This window comes from Tyto alba, unplaced genomic scaffold, assembly GCF_018691265.1.
Source record: "Tyto alba isolate M040663 unplaced genomic scaffold, T.alba_DEE_v4.0 Super-Scaffold_2, whole genome shotgun sequence".
Taxonomy (NCBI): Eukaryota; Metazoa; Chordata; class Aves; order Strigiformes; family Tytonidae; genus Tyto; species Tyto alba.
Window position 1 is genome coordinate 79548640 of NW_024881282.1, and position 20629 is coordinate 79569268.

The 20629-nt window shown below is 36.4% G+C and overlaps 1 protein-coding gene across 12 annotated transcripts in view; it reads right to left on the minus strand.

Annotated features, from left to right (window-relative positions):
• CACNA2D1 (calcium voltage-gated channel auxiliary subunit alpha2delta 1) overlaps positions 1-20629 on the minus strand; it is a 425853-nt gene that overhangs the window by 94177 nt on the left and 311047 nt on the right. For all 12 annotated transcript variants that reach the window (XM_032985225.2, XM_032985224.2, XM_032985221.2 and 9 more), the window contains exons 8-10: positions 14319-14388; positions 13427-13477; positions 12255-12354 (exon numbers count right to left, since the gene is read on the minus strand). In XM_032985225.2, coding sequence (XP_032841116.1) covers positions 12255-12354; positions 13427-13477; positions 14319-14388 — 221 coding nt within the window. The remainder of the gene's footprint in view (positions 1-12254; positions 12355-13426; positions 13478-14318; positions 14389-20629) is intronic.

A 20629-nucleotide genomic window follows, 5' to 3' on the forward strand; every position in this document is an offset into this window, starting at 1 on the left:
AATCAATGCAAAGCTCCCACTGAGTACAAAAGGATTAATGTTCAGACCATAAAGTATGATACTGCGCTGTGAATTTCAGAGTTACAACAAAGAATGTCAGCATAGGCTGAAAGATGAATTAGCTTAGCAAAATGAGCTCATTTATGGTCATTTCATGATGCTTTGGCCGTTACCATGTATTATTTACTTAAAATCATGTGTTTGTGACTTCTGTTGAAAATTTCAGTATTCTGAACTTCAGCATCTCCTAAAGAAAGCTGGCTGATCTGAACTATTGCACTAGTGTTGTGCTGTAGTTGTTCAGAACACAAAACACCCTTGGCCAAAAAGATGAATCACAGAGTATCTTGAGTTGGAAGGGACCCATAAGGATCATTGAGTCCAGCTCCCTACTCCTACTCCTTGCAGAACTACATAAAATTAACCATATGACTAAGAACATCATCCAGACACTCCTTGAACTCTTACAGGCTTGGTGTCATGACCACTTCCCTGGGGATCCAGTTCCAGTGACCAACCACAGTCTTGGGGAAGAAACTTTTCCTAATGTTCAAATTGAACTTTCCCTGACACAACTTCATTACATTTCCTCGTATCCAATTGCTGGTCACAAGAGGTAAAAGGTTTGAGTATTATACCATAATCTATAAATTCACTGGATATGTGAGGTTGCTACTCAGGGCACCAAAAGCAAGATAAATGCTTAGTCAGTGCATCAAATTACAAGAGACACACATACATTTCAGAAACAGGCTGCACAACTTGGGGATGGCAGGGGGCTTCAATGTCACCTCCATATTCCCATGGCTTGACCTCAATGTGCCTGTCACCCTTGAAGGGCAGAGCAATGTCCCTGTGCCTGGGGCTGGCGAGCAGGGGGGAGGCCACGGCAGCACGCTGCTGTTGTGTGAGATGCTGCTGCTAAGGCAGGGAACCGTGAGACAGGAAGGGAAAGCAAGAGTCTTGAAAGTGTGAGACTTGAGAAGTCGATGAGTATTTCATTCATGCTTTGCCTAAGAGATCCTTTTTCACCTACCAAATAGGTGACTTTTATAGAAAAGGTATTAAAAAAAGAGGGACCATAGAACAAATTGCTCCCACCCAGCGTGTCCCAAACCTTATGGACAGCCTGCATTTTCTTCTTTTTTCATTAATATAGTGACTCGTCATCTTTCCCCAGAAGAATCATTAAAGCCAACAGAGCCCAGCCTCTTCAGAACTAATAGGGAATGAGTTCATTGCTTGAAAGATCATTCACCCAACACAAAATTTTTATTTATACTGTCACAATACCCCCTAGTAATTGTCTCCTAGTTGGGAAGCTGACTTAGAAATACACTTTTGGTCTAGCATCTGACACTCCATAAAAGCTCACAAGATTGATGATATGTCTGATGAAGCACAGGTCATTTCAGTAAGGCTTTACTGAAAATTAAGAAAATGGAAATAGCCAACAGATTTATTAACCAGTGGAGCCATGAGATAGAGCTATCACCTCATTTTATATACTACTAAACTACTAATTTTAAAAACTACTAATATACTAAGGAGCTAGGATTTATTCTGGAAATCGCAGAAGCCTGTGCCATGTGCTGTTAGAAGTCTGACTTCCTGACATTTGACAACTATAAGAGGAGACAATAAAAATCTGTATTGATGCCCAAAGCAAACCCTCAAAGTGGGAATGGAGGTGACTCTTCTAGTCATCTGGAATTGTCAGCTACACTGTACAGTACTAAATGTACAGTTTCCAGCAACAATCTTGCTCCTGATATCCTAATATAGAATTCCAGCTTCTAATTTCTATTCCCTTTGGTTCTTCATGCACTCAAGTATTCTATTCCCTAGAATTAACACTTTGTGACAGATGTAATGTGAAACAGATCTTGTTTTAAGATTTGCCCTATTCCTTTTCCAACTCTTTCAGTCTCTTTTTTCTCTCTTACATATATTTTTGAACATTTTCCTTCCACAGTAAACTAAAGTTGCAGTTAATAACATAACAGTAAAAAATTAGCTGATATGTTAAAACAGAGTAGCACACAATAAGAAAAAAAAAGGTGCAAAAAAGGTGCAAAAAAGGTGCAAAAAGGTGCAAAAAACCCCAAAAGTGCCTGTTGTTTTTATTCCCACTGACTCCCTTTTGCATTCTCAGCTGAGCAGAGGCAGTATGATTCAGCTCATCTCATTTCAGTGATCCTTTAATTGGGAGCCCAACCCAAGACGGTGGGCCAGGCTCTTCCTGCAGCCAGTGGAGATGGACAAGCACCTCCTGGCGGTAATTTATCATCAAGATAATCAGGATGACTTGTCTTCTGGCAGGTTTTTTTTTTTTTTCATTTCCCACAACTAACTAGGGCCTAAACAATAATTTATAATATAATAACTCCCTTTTGGGACTCAGAGAGGTTGTATGGGAGACATTATGGGATGCAGTAGAAAAGCATTTCAGGATTGCACTATGGAATTTTTAAGGGAAGAACCAGGGTAAAGAAAGGGATGGATTTAGGTGATCTGGGGGTGAAAAAGTAGGGGAAAATAGAGGGGCAAAGAGAAAAATAGTTAGTCCTGTGTAAATAGTTTGATGGTTAGTATGTTTGTCTGGCCATGTCCTGCATCTCATCAGCATAGTCTGTCCTGCCTTCTTATTATACTCCACTTCTACCTCTTTTCCCTGGTGAGGGACTCTCTATTCTGCATGTGTGTCTGTGCAGGGGTATGTGAGTGTAGCAACCAGAGCCAGACCATGGGTTGCAGTGCCCATGTGTCCATGATGCAGCAGCTGGAGAGACTGGAGTGTCTTCAGTGGCAGCAACTGGAGTCGGACTGTGGGTCACGGGGACACGTATGTCTATGAAATGAGTGCCAGATGCCTGTCCTGGGGGTCTCTAGTGGTAAAATGTGTGTGTGTGTGTGTGTGTTCATGTTGTGTCTCTAAGGGTAAGATCGCAGTGGGTGGTTGGCCATTGGGAACACGGGAGACCCTGACAGGTCTGCATGTGTACATGACATGGCCTCTACCAGTGACTGGAGTGGAGTTATGGTCTCAGGGACTCATATGTCTAAGTGGCAGCAACAGGGCAGACTGGGATCTAGGGGAAGCTGCTGGGCAAATGGAGTGTCTGATCCCAGCTGCTAGAGGGATCCACACAGTACACACACATATATCTGTATATATATTCTCACCAGCAGACTTCTATCCAGCTCAGACAGAGAGGGGAGAAGGATGAGGCTGTTGGCACAGCCTGTGTTCATGAGTGCTCTGTGTTTATCTGTGTTACCTTTGTGGATGGTCTGGTATGTATATATATATACATGACTATGTTATGTGGTATATGCATGTACTCCATGTGCATGTGCGTACCAGGAATGAATTTTCAACCTCACTACTGGTTGGATCCGTGGCACAGAGCTGCAGTAACCTTACCTCTCTTGGGGTGTTGAATCTGGCATGATATGTTTTCCCCTAACAGGTAATATAATATATGTATAAACAAACAAATCCCTACATTCAGATGGTTTGGTTATTATTTTACAACATTAAAAGAAAAATAACTTCATCTTCTAAAGGTTTCTCAAACTTATTTGTAGCTCATCTATAAGGCTCAGTTTAAATGAGATATCAGGAAAAAATTGTCGGATCACATGTTTTCTTTCTAAATTCCCTAAAAATATATCAGGTATGGCTAGATGGCCTTTGAAAACAAATGTGAGTAACTTCTGTGTGGGATCTGGTTGCCTGTACATTTATGACGGCTTACTAGCTTGAGCACAGTTTGGAGCTGAACATGGCAATTTGGCCTTTGGAGATTGTTCTGGTGCTAGCTGTAACTCTCAGAGAGACAAGACTTGACCCAGTACTAACATCACCATGGTTTTGTGTTATATTTGTTTTACATACTGGCATATTATTTTAACATAGATACTAAAAAAAATTTGTAAGAAAATACCATAGGGAGTATTATCACTGGGACAGCAAAGTAACACTTCACTTTCACCTCTTTATCATGGACTATTCTGCATATTTCTGTTGTATATAAGTATTTACTGCTCTGTCTTATTGCACGGACAATACCATAGGGCTGAATAAACTGAAGCTAACAAGAATTTTTTAAGTACTCTAAGGATAAAAGAAAGCCTAACTATTGAACACATCTGTTTCCAGATAGATATGGCCAAACTGTTAAGTATACACAGAAGGAAAAAAGTATTTGGTAAATATTCCCTATTTACAAAGACGAAAGCTAAAGTATTCTTATCACATAATAATGATGAAGTGCCTACCAGTCCATTAATGACTAAGGTGGATGATGAACAGCTGCTTGGGACAAACATTTAAGTCAGCAGAACAAAACAGAAAGAAAAAATAACCAACCAACAAACCAGAACCTTTATGTATTTTTGATTTAAGGCTAAAAGGGGCAATGAGATACTCTCATACGACCTCTTGCATACTGCATCACCACCCACATATCACTAGTCCTTAAAATTCCCTTGGTTATTTCTGTAATAGACATTAACAATTACATTTAATGGTAGATGTTTGATTGAAGTGCACCTTCTAGGAAAGCATTAAATACTGATATGAAGACAATAAAAATCTTTCCTTGCAATTTGTTGAGGCATATTGACTATTTATGTGCCACTCAAACTTACTGGGCTTCAACAAGTGATTCTTGCAGTGCTTTTATCTGACAGTTTTGAGAGTCTATGGATGCAAGACTTCCTCTGTGAGTTTGAGAGTATGTCTTAAATCCAGCTTCTCAGGACTCACACAGGACTGTGAGAAGATGCTATCAAGAACCAAGCAATCAACCGTAAACCACTTTTGGTCCTCAGAGGAGACACCTGCAATCTTTTTTTTTTGTGAAATCTGAGCAAAACCATTTTATGTTAAATTAGTGATTTGATCCACATTTGTGTAACAGTATTCAGCCAGAACAAAGGAGACATACAGTCAAAGTCTGAGTTCAAATATTCATCATTTGCGTCTCAGGGGAGAAAGTGAACCATTAATCCACACACTGTTTAGACGGAAAGTTGTGTCTAGTCATGTCACTGAAGCTGTACAAGCATTTCTAGTTGATCATGTCAGATGAAGACTGCAAGAAGATTGCAAGAAGTTTGACTCCTAGTGGTCCTTCACTTTTTGTTTTTCTTGATGCAAACTCTAATTCGCTGTCCTGAGTATCAGGGTCCCACTGAAGTCAATTTAAGCTCATTTCATAAAAGCCAGCTAATATAACATCCTCCCTAACCTAAACTTCCCCTCAGCTCCAGCCCCACCTGAAATACTTTGACATAATATCATTGCCTCCTTTCTCGACTTCCTCTTTAGAGGTGACTCAAAATGAAATTGTAATTCTACAGACAGACAAACATTTCATGATGTTGTTTATGCTACTGCACTCCTTGTTTCCATTCTTACTCCCATTAACCCATTAAAAAAGAAAATTCTTTCTAACATTTTAACAATTTCTGGGTTTCCATAGTTCCCAAATTTTATTCATTGTTATTTGAAGAATATCCATCTTAACTACTTTTGTTAAATATGTCCTCCAGATATATTTCCCATACACATATATCCATAGATACATAGCCTAGTTCTAATGGCAATTATTAGCAATGCAGAAATTGAATACTAGATTTTGATCAGAACTTGTCTGAGATTTTTTTAACCCAGAACCTGCAGTGCTTACTAAATTTACCCATATGAAAATACATATAACAACTCACTTGGTCCCTGAATAGGGAAAGTGCAAGATAATGATCTTCCATTAAGGAATGCTAATGATTTCCATATCTTGTGAATATGTGTTTCTCTGCAGCTATCATTGTTCCCTCTTTTCTTGAAAATGAGCCATTTAATTTGAAAAAAAAAAACCAGCAAGGTCATGATACAATTAGATTGATTATTGTTAAGAGAATCATGAAGCTCAACACTCAGCTCTAAACTTGCCTTTATATTGCTTTACATTGACTATGAAAAAAAAAAAAAAAACAACCAACCTCCCCAGAAAAGGAATAATTTATATTTTTTTACTGCCTCACACAGCTATGATGCTGAGGAGACTGGATGCTTAAGTGGAGCTGCTGTTTTTCGTTACTTGAAATGTTCCAGGATTAAATCAGTAAGAGAGATGCTCATACAGACCTACAGTGGGACTTGATTCTCTATCTTTTTTTAATTTGTCAAATAATGAAAAAGATGGTAGGCATCTTTATATTTTCTCTTGAATATTGTCCGTTATGGAGAATGAGAAAGTAAGGACTGAAATATATTAGCACGTCTGCTGGCAAGCCCCTCCATAGAGGAGCTCTTTTCATCTACTGTTCTAGACCCATCAGGAGAACTACTTCAGTGCCAGTATCTCACAGTAATACCACAATCATGTTTGATTTCTTCCTCAAATAGTGATGCTATTTAGAAAAATTAACCACCACTGAAATTTTATCGGTCAAAATTCAAAAACACAGGAAAAAAATATGCAATTTACTATTTGAGTATAAAATTTAATTTAGGGTTCACTAAAAACACATGAAATAGAAGTAATAAAGGAAACCAACTTTCAGGTTTTTTTAAAGAAAATTCTGGAAGTTTTTTGCCAATTGAACAGAAGTACACTCGTACAAATCTAAAACTTCTATCAACGAAAGCATAAGCACAACAGGCTACTTGGCTGCAAAACCTTGCATTGTCTTCCCTTCAATAAGACTTCAGGCTAAGGTTTCTAACCATGGCATGTTTGTTAAGTTTTTAAACAAGCTTAAGAAAGTACTTGTCAGAAGGAAGGAATATCTCCCTGCTCTTAAGAGAACATAGGTGCAATCTGAACTGCAGAATATAGGAAGGTTTATGCATCAGGAAAAGAAAGGAACCCTTTGCTGAATTAGAAGGCTTTTTACAATTTTTTTTTCCATATTATCATATTTAAATATTGTAATTAGGAAGGCATTAAGAATGTATCAAGTTGGGAGTTAGGGAGTAAAGTAAACAGGTTTGCAACCACTGAGCTGTGGGAATTATATGGTAAACTACTATTAAAAATCAGTGGAAAAAGAGGTGTAACTTCCACAGGTTTCTTTTATTCCTAACAATAACTTCACAGGCTGGGTGCACAGCTTTTTCTTTTAAATCAATTAATCCAGAAATCTCCTTCCTTCTGATTTTAGTCAATGTGTAGAAATGCATAAGGGTAGGAAATGATCTTTCAGTTTACTCAGAGCATGATTCTGTTATCCCTACTATGTTCATAACATTTAATTTCCAGTTCCTAAACAGTAAATACTAGTTTGGATTTTTACAAAGGCTGGGTGATTTTAAACAGTCCTCCAGCTTCTGACCTTTAACATGTCTGTTGCTCTAGGGTAGGTTTTTCCTTTGTGTGGCTTTCTGCACCTCTACAGATTTGAAGCTGAAATACATTTCTCCTGCAAACTGCAGACTACCCACAATCATAAACAAATTACACTCTCTGTGTCAACATTTGAAACCAAGTCACTAAATCATAACATGCTGGGATGGAATTGCTGCCCCTATCATCTACCACTTACTGTTATCAAAGCACATAACTGGATTAGTGGGAAAACAGCTGTATTACTCATACATTTAAGCTCTTTCAAACAGCAGGTTTTCTTTCAGCAACAAAGCACAGCACTTCAGATAAGAAAAATGCAAATCCCAGAGGAAATCATGACATATTAACCCCTGGCAATCTTTACATGACTTAATAGTTCATTCAACCTTTTTCCACTGGAAAAAATTGCAAGAACTATATTAAATCAGTAGAACTAATGCATTTTTGCACATCTACTTTTAAGCTTTTTCTTCTCTAGGATCTGACCATATAGCAAACATGGTTCAATAAATCATCCTGTCAGCTTCTAGAAATGATTGGCATGAGCTTAAATCCATGTCTCTCAGCTGTGGGCATGAATCATCATACATATGGGTTTTGTGGGACAACGTCTTGGCAGAGGTTAGCAGTAAAACAGCTCTCTAGTTAAATCAAAACCTCATTACTAAAAACTCTATGGATATTCAAGCTAACAAGTCATAAAACAACTGTTTCTTTCTTGGCCAAAAGATCCAGGGGGAAAGAAAAATTGCGGATAACTTCCAGTTATTGATAGTTTTCTCATAACCATTCGCTAATATTGTATTAACTTAAAATTTTTACTTAGCTTTTTAGACTTTTTAATTAGCCAATGATGTCTAATAGAAGGATGCTTCAAGAGAAAATGTCCTTAAGCAGTAATATGAAACACATAGAATGAATCTACATTCCTTTCATCTAGAACAAAATGTTTGAGTTGACATTTTAGGGTTTGGAATTATTAAGAAAGCACTGGAGTTGGACTTGATTTAGACATTTAATTTGTTATGGAATATTCTGTAAAGAATAATGATCATAGTATCATAGAATCATTTAAGTTAGAAAAGACTTTTAGGATCATCATGTCCAACTGTGAACATAGCACTACCAAGTCCACCACTAAACCATGTCCCTAAGCACCACATCTACACATCTTTTAAATATCTCCGGGGCAGTAACTCAACCATTTCCCTGGGCATCCTGTTCCAGTGCTTGACAAGCCTTTCATTGAATAAATTTTTCCTAATATGCAATCGAAACCTCCCCTGGTGAAACTTGAGGCTCTTTATCCTTGTCCTATCACTTGTAGCTTGCTTGGGAGAGGAGACCAAAACCCACCTCACTACAACCTCCTTTCAGGTAGTTTTAGAGAGCGATAAGGTCTCACCTGAGTCTCCTTTTCTCCAGGCTAAACAACCCCAGTTCTCTCAGCTGCTCCCCATAAGACTTGTGCTCCAGACCCTTCACCAGCTTCGTTGCCCTCTGGACACACCCCAGCACCTCAGTGTCTTTCTTGTAGTGAGAGGCCCAAAGCTGAACGCAGTATTCAAGGTGCAGACACACCAGTGCCAAGTACAGGGGAACAATCACTTTGCTAGTCCCACTGGCCACACTATTTCTGATACAAGCCAGGATGCCATTGGCCTTCTTGGCTACCCAGGCACACTGCCTGCTCGTGTTTAGTCAGCTGGCGATCAACACCCTCAGGTTCTTTTCTGCCAGGCGGCTTTCCAGCCTCTCTGCCCCAAGCCTGTAGCGTTGCGTGGGGTTGTTGTGACCCAAGTGCAGGACCCGGCACTCAGCCTTGTTCAACCTCATACAATTGGCCTTGGCCCATCGATCCAGCCTGTCCAGATCCCTCTGTAGAGCCTTCCTTCCCTTGAGCAGATCAACACTCCTGCCCAACTTGGTGTAACTGCAAACTTACTGAGGGTGCACTCAATCCCCTTAACCAGATCATCAACAAAGATATTAACCAGAACTGGTCTCAATACTGAGCCCTGGGGAACACCACTTGGGACCAGGTGATCTTTTGTGTATCACCATACCTCTAGATGATCTTCAGATCATTTAGAAAAAAGTATAATTCGATTATTTTAAAATTAGACAGGAATTAATGAACCATCTGCCTTTTAACACAGTACATAAACCTGATAAATCATTAATCTTTTCACCAAAGGCATAAAAGGAAGTATTAAGTGGGAAAAAACTAAGCAGCAAAATGAAGAATTTAATATTTGAATAAAGATGAGATCTCAGACCTTCTAAGAAATCCTCCTAAATCAAAGTCATGTATGTAATTTTCAAAGATCTAACTGAATGATCAGAATAACAATCAGTCTCGTGTTATTTTGCTTCAAGTGTCAAGATATCTGAATCAAACTGAAAAACAAAGCAACATACATGAAACTAATACCAACTTTGTAGTGGATGAATGCTTCATAAAAGTTAGGCCTGCGTAATGCTTTTGTGACTAAACTTAAAGACAAAGAGTACTGAGTGTGATAATATATCATCTTCTTCAGCAGTGGCAGCTCTGGTGCTTAACTTTGGCTTGAGGCTTTTGTTGGACTGAAAAAAAAACCAAACAACTAAAAACAAACAAACAAACAAACAAAACAAAACCAAGAAAATTTTCCCCCAAAAGGCCAAACTTCTCTGTTTATTTATCTTGCTTAAAGAATGAGTTGTAGTAATACAACCGTTTTTTTTCATATGATTCCCTTTCTATCACAAAATGTCAGAACACCTCTCCCACAATTCCAACATGTATATCATCTGAACACATGAAAACATAGTTTATACAAACATAATTGCAATCCTGAAAGGCTCTAATAAGGACTTTTAAATTATAAGTCCACAACACCAAATAGCAGTTTATAAAAGATTTAGACATGTTATCTTCTATTATGTATATTTCTGTGAGTGTTGCCCTCCTCTGAGGATGAACTCAGCATGACCAAAAAGTCCTCTTTGGTTCTGCAGTTAAATATCTGAAGTGTGCCTCTAAAGTTCATTCAAAGAAGAAAGATCCTTACATATTGTAAGCTACAATCCACTGGGAAGATATACTGTAGAAAATATTCAAAGATTCTTCATCCTTTATCGACACAAATTCCAACCTTGGTGCTTCTCTAGAATAACACTGAACCTTAGCTAATAAAATACCCTGAGACTAAGGAAAGTTTAGCATTAAGACACACTATTTCTAGTCAGCTGGGAGCAAACAAAGGAAAGAGTTTGGAAAGTTGTGTAAATCGGGAGGTAGTAGGGGTCCAGATTTTCCAACGGCAAAAGCTGGCACAGCTCCACTAAACTCAGTAATCAATTTCCAGCAGTTTAGGATTACAGTCTTTATTTTTTTCAAACCAGTGAACCTAACAACAAGATTTCAGCTCTCTAATATCATTACAGAAAAGCTTATTTCCTTTAATAATAATAATAAAAGCATTAGTTTATTTTTTTTTTTCACTGCAATTTAGACTAAAGAAAATGGTCTAATCCACTATTAAAGACTTTAACAAAGGAAATGCCATTGTGAATAAAACCTTCTCTCTACTACTTGGAGAAAGGTCTAGCTTGACTGACAGCAAACGATGAAGCAGTAAGTGCTGTTCAAAGAGATTTCTGATAGTGATATTTCAGGCCTTTCTCCCCACAGGCTGGCTACAACACATTTGTAGAAGTCAAAAATTGCCTCCAAATTCATTCCAGTTACTCACCACACAGGCTGTCTCTTGTCATTAAGAGTATGTCAGTGTTCCCATCCTAAATCCTTAGAATCAAAGCTCTGTAGCTCAACAGCTTAATAAAAAAAAAAAAAAAAAACAAAAAAACAAAAAGCCTTGCCCAAGGCTAGAGCATGACTTCCAAGGTATCAGCCTGAAAACTGAAAGATGCCCATACCATCTCACCCTTCCCCAAATCTATTTCATTTTGCCTTCAGCTTTATTGAAAACTGTAAATTTCCATTTTAAATTCCAGACAAGTATTAGAAAGACTAAACTACCATTCAAAAAAAAAAAAAAAAAAACCAAACCACACCTATTTTAAAGAACTATTTAATAACTATTAAATAGAAACAGAAGTTTTAAGTCTGGTAGTCAAGTTTGAAGTGTAATAATTATAGGTAGTACTAAAGTTTCAGATCAAATTCTGAAAGATCTCAGCTGCTTAAAAGCCAGTCCTGAAAAAGCCAGCATCACCCTCATTTGAAAATCTTTACATTCTTGTCCTCTTTCTAACAATCCTTTGACCTGCACATCACATATGCTGTCTCTGCATGCATAAGTTATGTGCATTTTCAAGTTCCTTCATTGATTCTCCCATTGTATTACTTATTATAGTAAAATATTGTTTTGCTACCCACCAAGTTGGCAACCGTAGAACTTCTCAGCAACACCTCTTCAGCATGTCAGATGTATGGCTGTACATATCCTGTCATCATGCATCAAATAACATGAGCAAACCAAATGCCTGCTCTGTGGAAGAAGGAACTTTCCCCTACCTCCTCTGTATCATTTTATCTCCTACAACAATATAAAATCTTGGAGCCACCAATTATTTCAAAAGAATTTGCATATGCCAGTCAGATAAAAGATTTGTTACACAGACCAGAATAATATATTGGAAAGGAGAATTTGACTGCACAGAAGTTTGTTTCAATGGCTTCTGCCTTCCACTCAAATCTGTAGATAGCAACAAATGTAGGACTTTCATTATACTTTACAAGAAAACAATAAGCCAAATGTGACATTTTTCAATATATTTTAAGTCTCTTAGCAACTTAACATTCAAGTATCTCCTATCTCGCATTAAAAATAGTTTTCTTATATCTTTGTTGACAATGCAAATTTTGCAGAAAGAACCGATACTCACTGAAACTACATTCACAAAGTCATCATCAGACAAGGTTTCTAACATCTCAATGACTGAGGTGCGGATCAGCTTCAATGTCAGTCCACTGACACTCCCGCTCCTAACAGAAAACCACAAGATAATAGAAAAGTTTAATTAAAAAAAATGTATTTAAAATGCACAAGGAAAATATAGAGCACCTACCAGCACTCCCACCAACTTTCACACTAAAATTGTCAATAATTCTCCTGAATTCTCCAACTCATCATTAGTGTTATTACATTATTAAAATAAAAAATTAAGTCCAAAACTGACATTCAAAGCCCCAGTCCTGTGGCTCAGAGAAAGTCATAACGATACCTCATTTCCTCATTTTAAATTCAAGAAATCTGAAAGAGTTTACCACCTTCAATCAATTCATTATCTAAACATTTTATACTTCTACACACAGATTTACACCTTTAGGATTTCAGATACCCAAATGACAGCTTGTTTGATCCAAGGCAAAACCTAAGTTGAAGTGAAGAAATAACAAATGTTGTTAAAACTCGCTGCTGATACAAAAACACTTTACCACATTTAAAAGGATTAAATGCAAATTCTTTTACTGAGAATTTTTTCAGCATAAAGCAATCCATCTGACACATCAGGTTCAGCCCCTCAACATTAGCTAAACAAAGGAAGCCTTTCCAAGGCAAACAGAGAATTTTTATTAATTTCTTTGCTCACATTCTATTAATATTTTACAGTAACCAAACCTGGCAATTTTTAAATATGTACAGTAAAACATGCAAAGTCTGCATACATTCTCATCTTTCAGGCTCATGAAAACATGATTAATTCTACTGTAATGCTTCAGTAATTTGGTTTTAGGTTTGTGTTTTTCAACAAATCTTGGCATGCACATGAGAAATTTTCAGTTGATTACTTCAGTAACTAAGAAGCTGAAAGCAGAATAATATTAAAGTGATTAAAAAACCCTTCCTATTCCCTAGTTGAAATAACTTTCAGGGGTGGTTTGGGTTTTGGAAACACTTTTTCCTGTGTATTTATTTTTTTCATACCAAGATTTTTGATCCTTGCATATAAGAACTTCTCTATCCTCTCTCCATTTTTCAACATAAAAAGATTTGTTCAATATATCTAAGTACTGTTATTCCTCTAATATCAATATCCAGACATTCAACACTTACGCATCAACTAAAATAAGCATGTCTTTGGGAGATGCAGCTCCTTGGATATACCTGAAATAAATAAAGTGTATGAATGACACAGATTTGAAAACACATTTGTTGCGTGTGATGGAAGACACTCTGTGATCTCTAAACTAAATCTAGCTAACCCAACAAAATCCTCCTATTATAGCTAGTAGAAAACCATGTGCTATCACTTTCTCTCTTGCTGTGTCTTCTAAGTAAACCAAAATCTAAATCACATTAGAAAAGTCTGGAAGTAGGATATACTGAACAAAATTCACTATTTTTAGATGTTGATAAATGAATAACATGAATGTTAATTCAGAGGTAAAGATCTTGATGACAGATGAATTACTGTGTCAGTGCAGCTTAGGGAGAAATACTTCATCCTTTGAAAGAATATATTCAACTAGTATGAATCCAAGTATCAATATGCCATTAGAGTTTTACAGAAAAAAAATAATGAGAAACAACCCCATTGCTGTCTTGTTTTTTAACAATCTAGTGATCTTCTTTTGCTTGTCTAAACTACAGAGACATATTTGTAAACACCTGCAAAAGTCTGGAAGAATGGCTCAGTCTAATAATTGGAATTACATTTGATTTTGGCACAAAATCAAAGTTTTTAATTGCTTTAATTATTTGATATTTATCCTCCTATGAAAATGTCTATGTAATGCAACAGTATGATGCACTATAATGAATATTGCATAAAAAGTGGTACGATTTGAAAATTGTTTATTCAGAAGAATTAACTGATTTTTAAAAAGAAAATAAAAATATCTAAGAGTAAGGAGTGTTAGATATAAATAATCTGCAAAATTCATCTTTACAGTCTTATCTAGAAAGTAAGTGACGTAAATGCATCAGTCCTTTAAAGAAAGCTTACCATGGTCTTCTACGAACATCATACAGATCTATTTTGTTTGGAGTTCGACTTTTATCTACCCATGGGGAAGCTAAAAAAAAAAATGTGTAGAATAAATTAAAATCTAAAATATTTTAAAAACAACGATATAATAAATCAATATCACAGACTTTGCACTATATAAATATAAACATTTGGTATGGATAAAAAATGTCTGTGTAAACTGTTTTTGAAATACTTATATAACCCTATATATATGAGCATGTAATATAATGCAATCGAACTATATGTAAAGACCTTAAATAGCCAAACTGTATTGAATAAACAGCTACTGACTGTAATTGACCACTGTCTTCAGTGGAACCAGAATTTCAACCAAAATACTTCAGAATATGAAATAACTCTTTCTTGGACAAGAAAATACTTAATTTTAAAAATAGTTATAAGTTAATCAAAGTTGTATACAATAATACTGTACTGATCTAAAGCTCAGTTATGCATCTAAAAAATTATACACTGACTTGAGAGATTTACCTAAAAATGCAAATTAGAAAAAACCCACGAAAGTATCATATTTTCTGAAAAAAAAATGAGATGGAAATATTCATGTATTTGTAAAGAAAATGTTAAGATTAATAACCTTTTGCAAGCATTTAATCTAAGCTTTACTATAATTTTCAGCAATGGTAGGAATCTTTTCCTTACTGAAAAACAAAATGAGCCTTTCAAAACCATTTGACAGCTTAATGAACACAAATAAAAATGCAAAAAGTTACATGAAATGAAATAATGTTCTGCAATTTGCTCTCTCAGTGTATGCCAATAACATTGGGGGAGCTATTTCCTGACATTAATCATTTTTCTGTCTAGACAATAAAGGAAGATATAGGCAGCTCCAGTATTCTTCCTGAAAAAGCATTCATCTAAGACAAATGGGAAGAATTGTGCTATCTCTACCCATGAATATAAAAGAAGCCACCAGCTTAGAATAGCTGCCTATTTTTGATTTTACTAAGTGAACCCTTTCCTAAGTGACAATAACCTGAGTTGGCACATCAGTTACCAGAACATTTAAACCAAGCATAACCCACAGGACATGTGTCAGTAGACATTTATCACCACAGAAAATACTGTATATTGTTGCACACCAGAAGAACTTTATACCAGTATTGTCTATGATCTCAGATTAGACTACCTGACAGGTCCTTTGTGACCTGAGGATAAGGGTGTTTGATATTTCCAGAAATGAGCAAATAGAGCTTTTGAGACTGGTATATGTCAATCTTGTAACTTAAGTATTATTTAAGCATGCACAGGTTAAATTCACCAGTATTTTATGACCCTGAAGCCATGGTTAGCACATGTTCAGTAATGGAATTTTTGTGTCTGTCCAGACTAATCTATTCATTGGAATTCCATCTAAAAATCCATCCCTGAAGTACATTCCCTGAGATTTTCAAAATCTGCATCCAATGTCCTGATTTCAGTTTGTATTATGAGTGGTTTAGGTAAAACAGCAAATATAATCAAGGTACTGACCAACACTGCTATATCTTTGCCCAAGCTCTCAGTCTTTCAAATGACATCTAATAAAAGGCTACACTCTATTAAATCCTCTCAATCGACCCATATCTTGGACAGTCTTCATAAACTGAGAATTATCGGAATGCATTCATCTGAATTTATTTAAAAAAACAGATAAATTGTGATTTACACTGCTAGTGTGACAAGAACTCTTAGCAATTTCCCCTAAGAAGTGAATTAAAACTATTTATTTTTTTTAATGTTATGTTTTTCATTTAAAAGGTAAGTCTAACTCCTTAACTGCAATCTCCTAAACAAATCGATGGTGGTTCAAAGAGAATTTGAATGCAGGAGTTGAAGAACAGTGCTTCTGACATCATCATGTTCTGCTATTGACAGTGGATACTGACATAGTATTCATTTAAAATTGAACCAATTTTCTAAAGGCTCAGAAAATAACAGACTAGCTCCTTAGCTATAATAAATTATCTACTGAAAACCATCACATGAATATTTAGCTACAATTTATCTGATGTCATAATCTTCAAGATGATAGCATAATTTACCTCACATACTATTTTGAACTACAGTCTAACTTTTCTAAGTTCTAAACTAAAATTTGCAGAAACATGGCTTAAGGGTTAAGATTATATTTTGTTTGTGTAACAGAAGGCAATATGAGAAATAATCCAACTACATTTTTCTGCAAAATTTGAGAGCTACAAATATGTTCATGTAATAACACCTGACAGGTTAGCACATCACCTCCTTGAGGACAACACCACTTCCCTAGACAGAACACACTTTGGAATTGGGCCCTTTAGATCAAACAGTGTGACAACTCTTTCAGAAACATGAAGAGGCAAAATTAGTACTAACATAAACTTATAAGGAAACACCAAATAATAAAATGTGAAATGCCTGATATTTTTCCTAATATTTACAAAAGCACTAAAAGGCTCTCTATAACAAAAGCTGGGGATTTTTAACTGGAATACAAACCAGAATAACACTTTAAAAATTATTTTATTTTATTTTATTTTATTTTATTTTATTTTATTTTATTTTATTTTATTTTATTTTATTTTATTTTATTTTATTTTCCCTTCCCTTTCCCTTTCCTTTCATTTCATTTTCCTCTACGGAGAGAATGTTCAAAACTTCTCTTTGAGACAGAGAAAAATGAAGGATCTGAAGACAAATCTTACCAAATTGCTCTTCAAAGGTGGTCCTTCTGTTAAAAGTTGAGCAACTAAGCCTTGCACTCAGATCTACCATAGTTTTTCAGTAATTTCCTGGACTGCAACAAAGTTCAAACTGTCATTTTCTGGCTATATCTATATTAGTAAGTTAAAAAGCACAATGGAAGGGAAGACATTCACCAGAACTAGACTAAAAAGTATTACAACAGTCCAGGTATACACAAAAGAAACTGAATAAACCACTCAGCACACTACTTACAACCTATCTAATTGTTTTAGAGATTACTGTGAATGGTAACACAGTTTTTCATTTTGGGAGACAGACTGAGTGATGAACACAACAGCTAAATTCTACTTTCACTATCTTGGCCCTTTTAGCATGCACAGTTCTAGAAAGACTGTAATCAGCTTCAGAGATCTGGAGAAGGTTTTTAAAAACATTTTTTCCTATTATAAAGTTAAGCCAATATTTTCTGTGATACATATCAATAAGTTTATTTTTTTCTAATAAATATATTACCTTCTGTTGAGACAAATATAACAGTTACATGCTTAAGTATCCACGTGAGGAATTCTTTCTGGATTTATGCTGTCACTGCGAAATTTTTCATTAGATATTAATGGGCGCTGGATCATGCAAACACCAATTAAGAAATATAACGTTTACTGAGAACACTAGTTCTATTGATCTTTATGATGTTTTCTACAACAATTTATGTAATCTAGTAGTAAGTCTCTGCATGGCTAAACATAAATAAGTACTCAGCCCTCATTATGTAAAATTTCATTCACACCAAAGAAGTGCTGAATTCCCTCTTTAACATCAAGAATAAACATGAATAAATTACTCATTCATCCTAAACTCTCTCAGGATTAACACTCTTAATTGTTGATGGCTTTGAATGGTCTCAAACCTATTCACTGGTTATGGTAACGTTCTGAGTATTTAAAGACCTTATTGAAATTGCTATTACTAGGAAACTGCAATTCCCTTAGGACATTTGATCTTCAATGATCTAATTTTAATTTACCCTGATTTAAAAAAATAATTTTTTAAAAGATGATAAATGCTTTATATGCAAAAATACGTAATTATGCACTTATAATTGTACAAGAAATAATTAGATGGCATGGAGATGACTGAAAAAGAGACGTGTTGCCTTGGTCCATGTACAGAACACACTATAAAGCCATTCATGGAAACTGGCTTACATCTTAGTGACAAAAGCCACTATATGGTCTAAGATGAGAGCAAAATGAAATACACAAAAAGATGATTACACATTTTCCTAAAAAACTAAAATTGAAGATCAAGAATTTTGAGATTTATGGTTTTATTTATATAATCTATTGTTTAAAACATGCATTTTAATCAGATGCCTTGGAACCTGGCTCACCGAACGTCTTGAAGAAGTCAGCCTCACTGTGTTTCACAGTTGCATACTAATAACTTTGAACTATGTCAACACCACACAGCTCTCTGTTGCATACATTAGGTTTTAGTCATGTTCTCCTTTGATGATTTTCTTGTTTGGCATACAGTTAGACTTGATATTTTATAAGTTATTCATTGGATTTGATATCCCTCCCACTTATGCTGTTTTCATTATGGAGAGACAGGTCTGGCTATACTTCAGGAAAGTGTAACACATGCTCTTCTGTTATTTCTAAACATGTAGAGTGGAAATCCTTAGTTCTGTTGATTACATGAAAAACTAATTCATGCAGTAGAGAGGTTGTCACAGTGTAAAGTGACAGTAAATGAAAGTATTTCTCAGGAAAGGGAGACTTTGGCTACATCTGCCCATTTTTAATTCATGAGATGATTCCAGAGGCATAGGTGAGTGTCATGGAGGAAACCTTCCTGAAAGTCCTGTTGTATGAGACCTCAGTTACATCTGCACTGCTCCACTGGTTAGGTATGCATGTGCAAGGAACAGAGAGGCACAGACGAATTATTAACAGATTTACATCCCAGTAACACATTTGGGGAAAGAGGCTAAAAACTGATAGTAAAACAGGTAACAAATGCTAATTATCAAATCCAAGACAGCATCATCTTATTCTGACTCAAACTACATTACCTTTCCATCTCAGAGAGTTACTAGTTAGTCAACCTCAATATAGCATTTACCAGGTTAGGCAAAAAAATTATCTGTTAAAGTTGAATTTTACCCTGCTATCTTTCAAATAAACATTCATGTAAATATTCAAAACATCCATAGACACAGACTATTCAATTCCCTGTGCCATATTCAGTAAAGTTTTCCACAGATGGAGCAAAGGTATAACCTATGGCTTCTATTTTGCCTTTGGTTTCATTTTGTATTTCATCCATCTTTTAGGGAACTTATGTGAAGAAAACTGCCTTCAGGTATGAGATAACCCACACTAGTTGGGAAACGTGGTATTCCTCAGATCACTACTCAGAAAGAAGTCATGTGAATTTTGTTGTGGTGGCAGCATCTTTACAGAATTACTCAGTTGTTTTTCCTTAAAGGTGAAAAGTGATGAGAAATGGTAGTTAAAAATAACAAAAAACTGTAACTTTAATAACCCCTTTCATTAATTATCAGAAAGTATTTTGAACCACTAAATTTAAAACTCAGGATATTTAACATCTTTGTTGGTGACATGGGCAGTGGGATTGAGTGCACTCTCAGCAAGTTTGCTGATGACACCAAGCTGTGTGGTACAGTCAACACACTGGAAGGAAGGGATGCCATCCAGAGGGACCTGGACAGGCTTGAGAGGTGGATCCATGCAAACCTCAGGAAGTTCAACAAGGCCAAGTGCAAGGTCTTGCACATGGGTTGAGGCAATCCCATGCACAAATACAGGGTGGGCAATGAGTGGATAGAAAGCAGACCTGAGGAGGACTTGAGGACATTAGTCGATGAGAAGCTCAACATGAGCTGGCAAAGTGTGCTCGCAGCCCAGAAAGTCAACCATATCCTGGGCTGCATCAAGAGAAGTGTGGCCAGAAGGTCAATGGAGGGGATTCTTCCCCTCTAATCTGCTATTGTGAAACCCCACCTGGAGTACTGAGGTCCCCAGTATAAGAAGGACAGGGACCTGCTTCAGTGGGTCTAGAGTAGGCCACAAAGATGAGGGGGCTGGAGCACCTCCCTTATGAGGACAGGCTGAGAGAGTTGTGGTTGTTCATCCCCGAGACGGCTCCAGAGATACCTTATAGCGGCCTTCCAGTACATAAAGGGGTCCTACAGGAAAGATGGGGAGGGACTTTTTACAATGGCATGTAGTAATAGCACAAGAGGTAATGGTTTTAAACTGAAAGATAGTAGATTTAGATTAGATATAAGGAAGAAATTCTTTATGGTGAGGGTGATAAGACACAGGAACAGGTTGCCCAGAGCAGCTGTGTCTACCCCCCTCCTCGGAAGTGTTCAAGGTCAGGTTGGACGGGGCTTTGAGCAACCTGGTCTAGAGGAAGGTGTCCCTGCCCATGGCAGTGGGGTTGGAACTAGATGATCTTTAAGGTCCCTTCCAACCCAAGCCTTTCTGTGATTCTATGATTCTGTGATGATTATCATACAGAAAAAAAGAGGATAATCATCTGATAGAGATTTTTTCAGAATGCATTAC